This window comes from Mauremys mutica, chromosome 7 (assembly GCF_020497125.1).
Source record: "Mauremys mutica isolate MM-2020 ecotype Southern chromosome 7, ASM2049712v1, whole genome shotgun sequence".
NCBI classification, from domain to species: Eukaryota; Metazoa; Chordata; order Testudines; family Geoemydidae; genus Mauremys; species Mauremys mutica.
The window spans coordinates 33,442,362-33,454,662 of record NC_059078.1 but is presented as its reverse complement, the minus strand read 5'-3'; the positions used below and the strand labels follow the sequence as shown (position 1 = coordinate 33,454,662).

Here is a 12,301-nt window from a genome sequence, read left to right as displayed (position 1 = left end):
CCAGGGAACAGACTGTCACTTCCTACCCTTCCCCTGAGCTCACACATGCTGATGAGGTCAGCACTGTCTGTAAGTGGTGGCTGGCTCCACCAGCCTCTTGTCATATACCTTGGCTGGTGTCTGCTTTAGAAACAGGGATGAATTGAGCCTCTCTGGATGCTTGTTCCCCAATCCTTGAGACGAGATCACAGAGTGAGTCAGTGGCAGAGAATAAAACCTATCCTATGGCCCACCCCGTTCTCGCTGCTCTAACCCATTAGTCCCCACCAGAGTCAGGGATAGAACCCAGGAGTCCTGGCTCCAAGCTCTAGCTCACTAGACTGCTCTTCCTTCCCACTACTGGGGACAGCACCCAGGTCACGACTTCCAGGCTGTCTGCTCTAAGCATTAGCCCCCACTCCCCTACCAGAGCCAAGGCTAGAACGCAGGGGTCCTGGCTACCAGCCCTCCCCATGCTTTGCCCTGGCTGCAGGCTTCGTCCCTGGGGTCTGTCTGGCTCCTGAGTGTCAGGGCTGGGCCAGGGCAGGAAGAGTCTGTCTGGAACAGATACCTGTGGCCGGGCAGCTTCCCACTGTCCATCCCGCCCGCGGCCCGCCCTGACAGCGCCTGTGACTCCGAGGGGAGGGCTGGGCTGGGCCGGGGGAGGCAGGAGGGCCGAGCTCCCTGCCCCATCTCTGCGGCCTCGGGGCGGGGATCATCCGGGAGGGACCGAAATGTCCTTATAAGGCAGAGTTTTATTTTCCTTACGGCCACCTGCAGCTCCCCCCCCCCCCACGCCATTCAGGAGCCCCCGGGCCGCTCCGCCCTAGCTAGGCTGGGGGCGGGGGATGAGCTCAGCTCCCCGACGGGATAAAACTTGCTGCAGCTGCTGGAGCGAAGCAGACGAGACGCGAGAGCAGAGTCGAGCGGTGCCAGCCCCGATCTCCCAGCGCCCCGGAGTGGAGAACCCCGATCCCCAGCGCTGAGCCCTGTCTCGCTGGAGACCAGAGCCCTGTGGCCCCACTGACCTGACGCCGGTCCCCATCCAGCTACAGGAGCGGCGGGTGAGTGAGACCGGAGCTGCAGGGAACCCCCATCCTCAGAGTCCTGGGACACCTGCCTGGAGGCCATTGGCCCCTCAAAGCCCCAGGGGTGTCTCCTTGTGAGGGTTGCTGCGTGGGGACAGCCAGCTCCCCCTTCCCCTGCGGAAGAGCCTGTGGGATGGAGCCCCCAAGGAGCACATGGACAGTATTATCCTATTGATAGCTGTGGTTTCAGTTCCAGCCCCCAATAGGAACAAACGGACTCCTGGGAGTCAGGATCCCTGGGTTCTGTCCCCAGCTCTGGGAGGGGAGTGGGGTCTAGTGCGTGGGGGTGCGGGTTGGGAATCAGGACCCCTGGGTTCTGTCTCCAGCTCTGGGAGGGGAGTGGGGTCTAGTGCGTGGGGGTACGGGTTGGGAATCAGGACCCCTGGGTTCTGTCTCCAGCTCTGGGAGGGGAGTGGGGTCTAGTGCTTGGGGGCGCGGGTTGGGAATCAGGACCCCTGGGTTCTGTCCCCAGCTCTGGGAGGGGAGTGCGGTCTAGTGCGTGGGGGCGCGGGTTGGGAATCAGGACCCCTGGGTTCTGTCCCCAGCTCTGGGAGGGGAGTGCGGTCTAGTGCGTGGGGGCACGGGTTGGGAATCAGGAACCCTTGTTTCTGTTTCCCAGCTCTACCACTGACTGGCAGTTTCTGTGAGTTCCTGCCTATCCGTGCCTCAGTTTCCTCTTGTGTGAAGTGGGGCAATGCCTTACCCTGGCTCCCAAGGTCTGTATAGCTTCCCTGGGATCTTGTAAGGAGGCAGGACTGGGGCAGAGTGCTCTGATGGCGGAATCATACTTCCCCCAGTATCCTGTAGCATCATCTCACCTCAGGCACTCACACTGTCCTCTCTCTTCCAGGAACCATGACCATCCTCCTGGAACTCTCGGCTCCAGTCCTCACGGTTGCTTGCCTCCTGATCCTGTGCCCAGAGGGGGCTCCGACAAGCATGGGAGGTTCCCTACCCCTTCCCCCGAAGGGCCAGAGCCACTGGCCCTGGCTCCGTGCCCAGGAGAGCAGCCGCCTTGCCTCACCCACCCCCCAGCACGACTTGGGGACAGACTATTACAACTATGAGGACCTCTCCACCCCGGATACCCCAGAGATGCCTGGCTCCCAGCACGAACCCCATCAGCCTTGTGACTACCACCATTGCCGCCACCTGCAGACAGCCTGTGCAGAGTTGAGCAAGGATACTGGTTGCCTGTGCCCTGGGGTGACTGGCCCAGATGTGCCACCGGAGCCGCCCCAGCTGGGGGCAGTGCACGTCACTGAGTCTGGGGCCAGCCTGCATTGGTGTGCCCCCTCCTCCACAGTGTGGGAGTACCGACTGATGTACCAGGCTGATGGGGGCCACACCATTGCTGGCCCCATCTTCAACAGCACTTTCCGGATGGCAGTGCTTGCGGGGCTGCACCCCAGCACCTCCTACCTGGTGTGTGTCATGGCAGCCAACCAGGCTGGTGCCAGCCCCACTGACGATGGGAGTCGGGCCCATGGACCGTGCCGCACCATCCGCACTCTGGCCCCCCAGCTTCCCTATGCATATGTGGCAGCAGGACTGGCGGCCATGTTCGGCCTGGTGGTGGTGGCCGCGCTGATCTGGCACTTTGCCCTGCGCTCGAGGAGACGGCAGTTCCATGGCTCCCAGGACAACATCCTGGATGGGGAGGTGGGGCCAAGTGGGGTGGCCAATGGCTTTTACAAGGGCGAGGAGCAGCTGTAGGGGCACCAGAACCCTCCATCCCCCAGACACATACACTGCTGGCCTGGATTGGAGCCAGCCCCCATGGACTGTCCAGTGCAGTGGGGACCAGGGCTGGCGGAGATGTGGAGTTAGAGGTGGACACCACCTGACACAGCCAGAGCATGATGCCCTCCCCACTCCACATGGGGTGAGGCTGCTCAGGTCCTGATGCTCCCTCCCCATAACATTTATTTATTTATTTATTTATTTATGTATTTATATAGTGAAAGGTGGGGGGGTCCTGAAGCATCAAGGGCTGTGGGGAGGCCCCATGGGGGGCAGGGTAGAGGGACATATAGGCAGAGGCCCTTGACAACCAGTATGAATCATGCTGAGTAACGATCCCATCCCACATCAGACCACCTGTGCTGGCTCCAGTGGGTGGGGGAGTTGCCTGGGGCTCCCCCTGCTTGTTGTGGGGGGAGGTCACCCCAGTTGCTGTTGCATGTCTGGCCTCGGGGCTGCACCCTGGGACCACCTGCCCCCCCCATAGCTGGGATGGTGCGGTGTGGGGAGGAGCCATGGCAGGGGGCTGGTCGCCGAGGTGGGGAGGCTGGGGGTGTTCTGCACTGCTGGCAATGTGAACTTGTTCGTGTTGAATAAAGTCCAGAAGCAATGTCCTGGCTGCAGGTTTGTCCCTCGTCTCCTTCAGCTCCTCTTGATTGCATGGAACAGTGAATCATCACAGTACCCCCACAGCGGGGCTCTTCCCCGCACTTCCTGGACAGTCTGTCTGGACCCAGCTCTGCTGGGGTTTCCGCTAAGAGCCGCACCCAGCAGTGTCACAAGGGCCCTTGAACCATTGCCTGGAAAACATGATCCATCCCAGATGTGTGAGAGAAGGCCCTAGCCCAGAAGGCAATGGGAATGAGGAGCAGCCCCCGCCCTCCTCATTCTAGGGTTTCTTGAGGAACGACCCAGCTCCATGCCCTGACTGCTGGGGAAGCCATGGTGCCCAGGTATGTGAGGGGCAGCCCGGGACAGATGATGCATGTTGGGGGATCCTCTGCAGGTCCCAGGCACAGGCGGGAAGGAGGTGTTGGGGCAGAACTCACCCTCAGTGCGCTGGCCAGCAGGGCTGAATGCATGGATCTGATACCGTCCGCATTCAGGGCTGGGCACGCCAGTGCTAAGGGGCCTGCCTGGGCACGGAGGTGGGGAGATGCTTCTGTCTAGTCCAGCCCTCCTATGTGTGTGTCCTGAGCCCCAGCTGTGCTGAAACCAGAGGGACCCCTGAGAGTGGATTGACACTGAGATGGGGCAGTGGGGGAAGGGGTTGCTCCTGTATTGTTGTGACGCAGCCATTTATGCTGCAAGTTGTGTAATCTGGGGAGACATCACCGTCCCCTGGCACAGGAACCCACTGGTATGGGACACAGTGTAATAACAGGCCAAATTGCAGCCACTTCCCTTCCTGGCACTTGCTCACACAGACGTGCAGGCACGTGGAGTAACATGTGCACACAGAGAGTGGCATGTACAGAGAAACATGAAGATACTTGTAATGACATCCAGACGCAGGCACTGCGAATGCCACACGCACGGACATGCACACACAGCATGTGCTAAGGGGGCCAAAGCCCAGCCCCCTCCCTTCCAGGCCCCTCGCTGACAGACACAGTGTCACACACACGCTCTCTCAGATGCTCGCTGCCAGGCCAGGTTTTCCGTGCTCTCACCATGCTGGCTGCAGTGCTGTGGAAGCTGGGTCTCAATGGTGGGCACCTTCAGAAGCCAGCCCTGAGTCACTCGCATGCCGGATGCTTAGCACCCCCTGAGCTGGCATGGCTTCCCAGCACCACCCTGACACTCACCCACAGACACTGAGCCAGCACTCCCCTGCCACGGGAGTGTGAGTGCTCAGGCTGGGGCGTGAGCCCAGGACCTGCCCCTCACCCTCTGCATTAGTGCACGCTGGGGGAAGGGCCAGGCAGGAGTGTGTGTGTCTGGGGCTCTCGCTGCTGGGCACTCAGGCGCTTTGAGGGTGCAGTGATTTCCCAGGCAGCGCCTGACTACAAAGAGCTTTGAGTTTTGGGACAATCGTCTGCCTTTAATAGGGTGACCAGATGTTAAATGGAAAATATTGTTTTGGGGGTTTTTTTTACACTCACCCGTCCGGGAGTTCAGTGGCAATTCGGCAGAGAGTCCCTTCAGTCACAGATGGTCTTCAGCAGTGTTTTGGCGGGGGGTAATAAACCTTGCCGCCAAAGACAGAATCACCCGCTGCCGAAATACCGCCAAAGACTGTCTGCGACTGAAGGACTCTCTGCCGAATTGCTGCCGAAGACCAGGAAACAAAATATCAGGACAAATGGCATCCCGACCGTACTCTGGTCGGGACGCGGGACAAACTCCTCAAAATCGGGACAGTCCCGATTTTATCGGGATGTCTGGTCACCCTAGCCTTGAAAGCTGTGAACACCTTGGGTCTGATGCTCACATATGCACCAACACACACACACTGCAACACATGACACACTGACGCACTCACTGTAACACAAACGCACAACACACACCAACATATGCTCACTATAACACCCCCACACGTACACTGAAACATGCTCACTGACACACACACAGTCACTCACTGGAATACTCACACTCATTGACACTTGCTGTAACACACAATCACTATAACACACACGCTCATTTACACACACTTACTGTAACACACACACTCCAGATAACACACACACAAACACACTCACTGGAACACGCTCACTGTACCATACACTCACACTGATATATCACACACCAATCCACATGGTCACAGAAAAACACACAGCATGTTACACACACATCACCCCCACTCACTGTCAGACACTCACACAGACACGTATGTTCACTGTAACACACACCCCACCCCCTCCACACAAACACCACGTCACACACGAAGACACACTCATTATAACCCCTTCCCCCTTCATGCATGTGCATTTTCCCCTGGCCTGTCCGGACACATGCTGTGTGCTTCTGCGGCACTCTTGGTGCTGTGCAATGCTGGCTGCAGCCCAGTGCACAGAGGGTTAAGGGTGGCACCAGTGATTGGGGATGGAGGGGGGAGGACGGGACAAAGCCTCTTTCATTCCCTGCTTGGAGAGTTTCCTGTCTGACCTACATACCTCCCCACACTGCCCTGGGCCCTGAGCCAAGGCCACCGGCTCTGTCCCAGCAGGCATGGGAGGGGGCAGTTTAGCTGAGCCATGAGGTAGTTGGGGGAGTAGTGTCAGGAGGGGCCGTGGGAAGGGAAGGAAAAGAAAGGGTCCAGCTGAAGCAGAGCAGAGGATGGGACAGGAAAAGCCATGATGGGGAGGGAGGGGGAAGCATGAGCCCTAGCCCATTCCCATGACGGGCCTGCCCTGAGGAAGGTGCTTCATGGCATTCAGGGCAACAATCCACCCTGCCCCCACAATACAGATCAGTTCCCCCACCCCTGGGTAGCTGTGTCCCATGCTGAGATGGGAACCCCCAACTGTTTGGCCCTGAAGCCTGGTTGAAGGGGCTGCCCTTCCTGAGGCCCCAGACGCTGAGCCTCAGGTACCCCACTCCTGGGCCATGGGACCCCCAGCCTGGCCCACTCTCCAGGGCAGTGACTATGGGTGTGGGGAGAGAACTTGGCACTTCACACACACACACACGGATACTTCCCTTTGCCTGGAGAGCACAGAGAATATTACAGTCATGAAAGACAGACACAAAACTGTCAGGGGCACAGCTGGAAAAAGAACCTGGAATCCAGGCTCCCAGCCTGCCCTGTTCACATGCACTAGACCCTACTCCTTTCTCAGAGCTGGGGATACAACCCAGGAGTCCTGGCTCTCATCTCAGCTCTAGGTGTAAATTCATGATACTTCCTTTGGCAGATTGGGAGAAATGTCTATATCCTGGTGTGACCTCCTCCTGGGTCTGTGAATGCACCACTGCGTATCGGGACCTTCCCGGAGGAGTGTGACTTTCATGTTATGTTTCATGTCCATAGTTAATTAACACATCCATTGTGCAGTGGGGGCTGGACACCTAATGGAAAGACTATGGCATATGTCTTGATCACTTGATGGCAACAAGACAGACTGACTTTCCCCTGCTGGGAGTTCCTTTGCTACCCATATAGCCATTACCTTGGACTGACCCTCTCAACAGAAGCAGCTGGAGCCTGCATCTCCCCCAACAGAAGCAAATGGGAAAAGGAGGGTCCAAGATTATTTTAAATGGGGAGGCTTCCCTAAGTGAGGCCAGGCCATCGTTCTGCTTAAAGATGCTGGACATACTTAGGCCTCCCAGGATGGGTGAGTTCAACCTGGGGTGGGGAGCTGCAGTCAGGGCTCTGTGTTGTGTCCGTTGACTCAGTGTGGATCTCTAGGTGGTTTGGTTAAGAGCAATGTGCCTGTGGTTCAGAAATGCCTTGGCCAAGACCCCGTTCTGTTGCCGGATGGGTTAAATCTCCTTAAACTGTTGTGACTGCCCCTCCTAACTGATGAGTGCTGTAAGAGACAGCTAGGCAGACCCACCTTAGCCAAGGGGTATGCCAGCCCGCTCGGGAATTTGGCCTATGTGGGCAGAGGGCTCTCCAGGCTATTTGGGTAAGAGCGAAGCAGGTCAAAACAAGAGTCAGACACAGTCTGAAGAAGCAGCTGGCAGCGCAAGCCAGGAGCAAACCTAGAGTGCTTTGTAGGGGGTGGGGGTGCGGGGAGGCTCTGTCTGCGGCTGTGAGCAAGGACACTGCCTCCTGTTGTTTGGTGCCACCTGTGTTGGGGGGAACAGGACTTTGTACAGTCCATGTAAATACACAGGATTGTACCAAAGGGCCCAGACTCTGTCATCCAGGCTCCTCCCAGCTAGAATCAGGCCCAGGGCCCTGGGCTTTGACCAACCACTTGTAACAGGCGACGGTTGGACCCGAGCAGCTGGTAGCCTTTATGGCAGCCAGCAGCCATTATGGGAAAACCGATACCCACCCTCCCATACACAGCAGCCTGAACTTTTGAACTGTCTTACCTTGGCAGCCTCAAAGCTATTGAAACCGGTCCCAGACTAGTTTTTGCTGGCAAAAATTGCAAAAATACTGTTCCTGCACAAGTTTTTTAATCACCAATTAAATGATAATACGGCTAAAGCTTGCTTGTAGGGGTGTATAAAGATCCTTGGCTTTTTGTATCCAGTAAAGTTTTTGTACCAAGGTGCAAAACTCTCCTTTCTTCTGCAAAATAAAGCAACTTTTCCTTATCCCTCTCTGGCTGTTATTGGCTCTCAGCTAGGCGGACCCGACATTTCGGTAACACACTCAAGTCAAAAGTGGGGAGATGTGTCCAGAGCACCTGTGGCCCAGAGGACTGAGAGGAGATGTATCTGGAGCACCTGCGGCCCAGAGGACTGAGAGGAGATGTGTCTGGAGCACCTGCAGCCCAGGGACCTCTGGGGAGATGTGTCTGGAGCACCTGTGCCCCAGGGGCCTCTGGTGAGATGTGTCTGGAGAACACGTGGCCCAGGAGACATGTCCAAGCACAAGGGGCTTCGGCAGACTGGGGTGCTGGCTCCAAGGTGTAAGGCAGCCAGACTGTGGGGTCTCCATTGCCCTAGGAAGGGCTCAGACCTGCGGGCTTCCCACCTGGGAGGGCACTTAGAGATTCAGGGCTGGGAACAATGACCTGGCTCAACCCAGACCCAGGGGGCTTGGCAGCTGGGTTCCCGTCCCCTCACAATGGCCAGGTGTCCATTCAGAGGAGGGGCAGGGGGAAGGACAGGCTGTGACAACCACTACCCTCTCCCTCCACTCCCCTGCACATGGGGTCACTTAGGATCCCCACAAGATATTCTGCAAGAGTTGGGGGGTTAGCCCCGCGCCTGTGGCTGGAGCCAGGGAAATGGAGCAGGGTCTGGGCAGGGCAGTGGGAGCAGGATCCAGGGGAAATAGCTGGCAAAGGGGGAGCGGAAGGCGAAGAGGGAGCATGGGAGGGGGGCAGGTTATGGGGAGGGATGCTGGGGGTGGGACCTGAGGGGAGGGACACAATCTGGCATGGGGGGCAGAGGTAGAGGGCAGGGTTGTGAGAGGTACAGGGGACAGGGCCTATGGGCATCACCCCCACACAGAATTTTCAGGAGGTTGCCTAGCAACTGGGATGCCCCACAGACCTGGCCCAGACCAATCCACACGGGGTGGGTAGGGGCTTTCACCTGAGAGAACCCCCCTCCCAATTCCCCTGGCCCCAAGCCCTGGTGAAGGCTGCTGGGAGGCTGGGGGGAGGAGTCGGTTCCTGGTGGGGAAGCTGCCCTTGGCGTCACATTTCCCCCGTGGCAGGATGAATGGGCTGCTCTGGTCCAGGCTGGTTCCGAGCTGTTAACCCCCTTTCTCCTGCTGGGTCCGGCATCACCATGGCTGCCCCGTGCCTCCAAGTGCAGATCACGTTCTGGTGAGTGGCAGAGATACTCCCACTGGTACCCCCTACCCAGGGCACCCCTCACCCAGCTCTGCCCCCATGGGCACACCCCATACAGCTCCACCCCCATGGGGACCCCTCACCCAGCATTGCCCCCCAGGGAACCCCTCACCCAGCTCTGCCCCCATGGGCACTCCTCACCCAGTTACACTTCCCAAGGGCACCCCTCACCCAGATCCACCCCCATGGGCACCCCTCACCCAGTTACACTCCCCATGGGCACCTCTCACTCAGCACGACCCCCATGGGCACTCCTCACCCAGCATTGCCCCCCAGGGAACCTCTCACCCAGCTACACCCCTCATGGGCATACTCCTATAGCTCCACCCCTGTTGGCACCCCTCACCCAGCACCACCCCCATGGGCACCCTTCACCCAGCTACACGTCCCATGGGTACTCCTCACCCAGCAATGCCCCCATGGGCACACCTCATACAGCTCCACCCCCCCAAGGGCACTCCTCACCCAGCTACACCTCCCCATGGGTACTCCTCACCCAGCACAGCCCCCATAGGCACACCCCATACAGCTTTGCACCCCCATGGACACCCCTCACCTAGCACTGCCCCTTCCCTGGGCACCTCCTACCCACAACTGCCCCCCCAAGGGCACAGCCCACCCTAGCCTCAGCCTCCCTTCTCACCCCCACAAGTCTGACACCCCTGGTACCGGGCCTCTGGCCAAACTCCAGCCTTCCTGCCCACACTGATGCTGGGCTCTGTTTCCCTTGTAGTGGCAGCTGAGGATACAGAAGCCGGGTGAGTAAAGAGCCTCCCCCCACATGTGTCCCCCACTGTGAGAGACACAGCTTGTGTGCCCCCCATTCCACCTGTGTGCCCTCCCAGTGCCCCCATGTGCCCCTGGCTTTCACTGTGCCTTCATGCCGTCATATGTGGGGGATGGTTCCTTGGGGTTCCCAGCCCTTCCACCTAGGGACCTGTCCCCGGGGTCCCTCCTGCAGAAGGAGCTGGGCCCGATGGCTGGTGGAGTCTCCCTCTCTGAGAGTGGGGTGTCCTGGGTGATGCCAAAAGGTAGGGCACAGTGGGGATTTCTGGGCCTAACAGGCACCCTGGGGCTGGGGAAAGGGGAGCAGTGGTGGGGCCCTCCCCTACTCCAAGTCATTGACCTTCCCCCCATCTCTCCTTCTGCTCCCCCCAGTTCCTGCAGCTGCAGGAGTTCCTAGAGAAACGCTTCCCAAAGCAGTTGGAGATTGTGAGTGACTGGGGTCAGGCTGGGGCTTGGGGACCAGATGCAGGAGGGGCGGGGGGCCTGGGTTTGATGGGACAGGGAATCAGGGTTGGGAGCTGTTCCAGCACCAGCAGGGCAGGGTTAGAGCAGGGAGCCCCACTCCGCTCACCTGAGCCCCCAAGGGCATCCCCCAGATTTGTGTGGGGATCACATGCCCCATCGCTCCTCAAGGTTTCACCCTCCACTCTGGGACAGCTCTCCATAGGGCCCACCGCTCTGGTGTTCAGTCCCCATGCTTCCCCCAGCCTGCTCACCCCACACTCGCTCTCTCTCCAGACAGGGGAAATGGCCCCCGGCTCTGGGGCCTTTGAGATTCTTCTCCCTGACAGTGGCCAGGTCCTGCACTCCAAGCTCGTGAGTACCCAGCAGGCATTGTGTGTTGGTACTTCCCGGCTGGAGATGCTGGGGGGCACTGTGCTGGGGTCACATCCCTGGCTCTGGGGGGCACACTGCAGGGGGGAACATCCTCGGCTTTGAGAGCTCTGAGGGGCACATCCTTGGCACTGGGGGGCAATGTGCTGGGGTACATCCTCAGTTTTGGAGGGGCTGGTCAGGGGCACTGTGCTGGAGGCACATCCCCAGCTCTGGGAGTGCTGGGGGGCACTGTGATGGGCACATCCATGACTCTGGGGGTGCTTGGGGGCACTGTGCAGGGGGCACATCCTTGGCTTTGGGGAGCTGGTCAGGGGCACTGTGCTGGGGGCAAATCCCTAGCTCTAGGGGTGCTGGGGGGCACTGTGCTGGGGGCACATCCCTGTTTTGGGAGGCAGAGTAGGGGTACACATCCCCAGCTTTAGGGGGGGGCTGGGCAGAAGGGTAGGGTATCACGGGCAGCATAGATTGACCTATCTCCTGGTCCCATAGAACGGTGATGGCTACGTGGACAGTAACGCCAAGGTGCAGCGCATCTGTGAAGGCATCAGCAAAGTCCTGAAACAGTAGCGAGCAGGGATTGGGTAAGAGAACCCTGGCGGAGGGGTTGTTGGCGGGGTTAGGAGCCCAGGGAGTTAGGGGGGTCACATCCAGGGCCGGTGCAACCATTTAGGTCACCTAGGTGGTCGCCTAGGGCGCTAGGATTTGGAGGGTGGCATTTTCTTCGGCAGCGACCATGGCAGCCGGATCTTCGGCCGCCCCGGTCGCTGCCGGCATTTATGCAGAGGGAGCTGGGGCAGGGGAGCGCGGGGAGGGCCGCCTGCAGCAAGTAAGGGGGGGGGCCACACACAGGGGAACTCCCCGCCCCAGCTCACTCCTGCCCCGCCTCCTTCCCAAGCACACTTCTCCCGCCTTCCAGGCTTGCAGCGCCAATAGGAGCTGCTGCAGAGGAGGCGCCTCAGGGCGGAGAGGGGGAGCTGCCGCGGGGGTGGGGGGGTGCCTCAGGCGTAGGGGGGGAGTTGCTGCGGGGGGGGAGGGGGCGCCTCAGGGCGGGGGCTCGGGGAAGGGGGAGGGCGCACGGTGGAAGTTTCGCCTAGGGCGCGAAACATCTTTGCACCGGCCCTGGTCACGTCCCAGCGCAAGTGGGGTCAGTGCTGTGTGGGAGGTTGAGGGATATGCTCCAGCCCATGTGGGGTCGCAGGACACGCCCCGGCTGTGTGGGGTCGGGGGAGGAACATGCCAGGAACTGACACTGCCCCATCTCCCCTTTCTCCACGCAGGGTGCTGTGCTTTCCAGGGCACCACATGACGGGATCAGCCAAAAGGGAGTCACAGCCCAGGCCAGTCCCCGACCTCCCCCCGATGCTCCAACCCCTGTGGCTGTCGCCAAGCAATAAAGAGCAACATCCTGGCAGGCAGCTCCATTCCCTTTATTTACAAGGA

The 12,301-nt window shown here is 59.4% G+C and overlaps 1 protein-coding gene and 1 long non-coding RNA gene across 2 annotated transcripts; both read left to right on the top strand.

Annotated features, from left to right (window-relative positions):
* The first annotated feature begins 794 nt into the window (after nucleotides 1-794).
* Nucleotides 795-8,736, top strand: LRRN4CL (LRRN4 C-terminal like). The gene is made up of 3 exons (XM_045022798.1): nucleotides 795-1,043; nucleotides 1,918-3,763; nucleotides 8,056-8,736. The coding sequence occupies exon 2, from the start codon at nucleotides 1,923-1,925 to the stop codon at nucleotides 2,781-2,783; it is 861 nt and encodes a 286-aa protein (XP_044878733.1). The 5' UTR covers nucleotides 795-1,043; nucleotides 1,918-1,922; the 3' UTR covers nucleotides 2,784-3,763; nucleotides 8,056-8,736.
* A 152-nt stretch (nucleotides 8,737-8,888) lies between these two features.
* Nucleotides 8,889-12,275, top strand: LOC123373714. The gene is made up of 6 exons (XR_006580838.1): nucleotides 8,889-9,211; nucleotides 9,972-9,996; nucleotides 10,397-10,450; nucleotides 10,763-10,840; nucleotides 11,351-11,442; nucleotides 12,139-12,275. It is a non-coding gene; the product is annotated as an uncharacterized LOC123373714 (long non-coding RNA).
* Nucleotides 12,276-12,301: the final 26 nt, after the last annotated feature.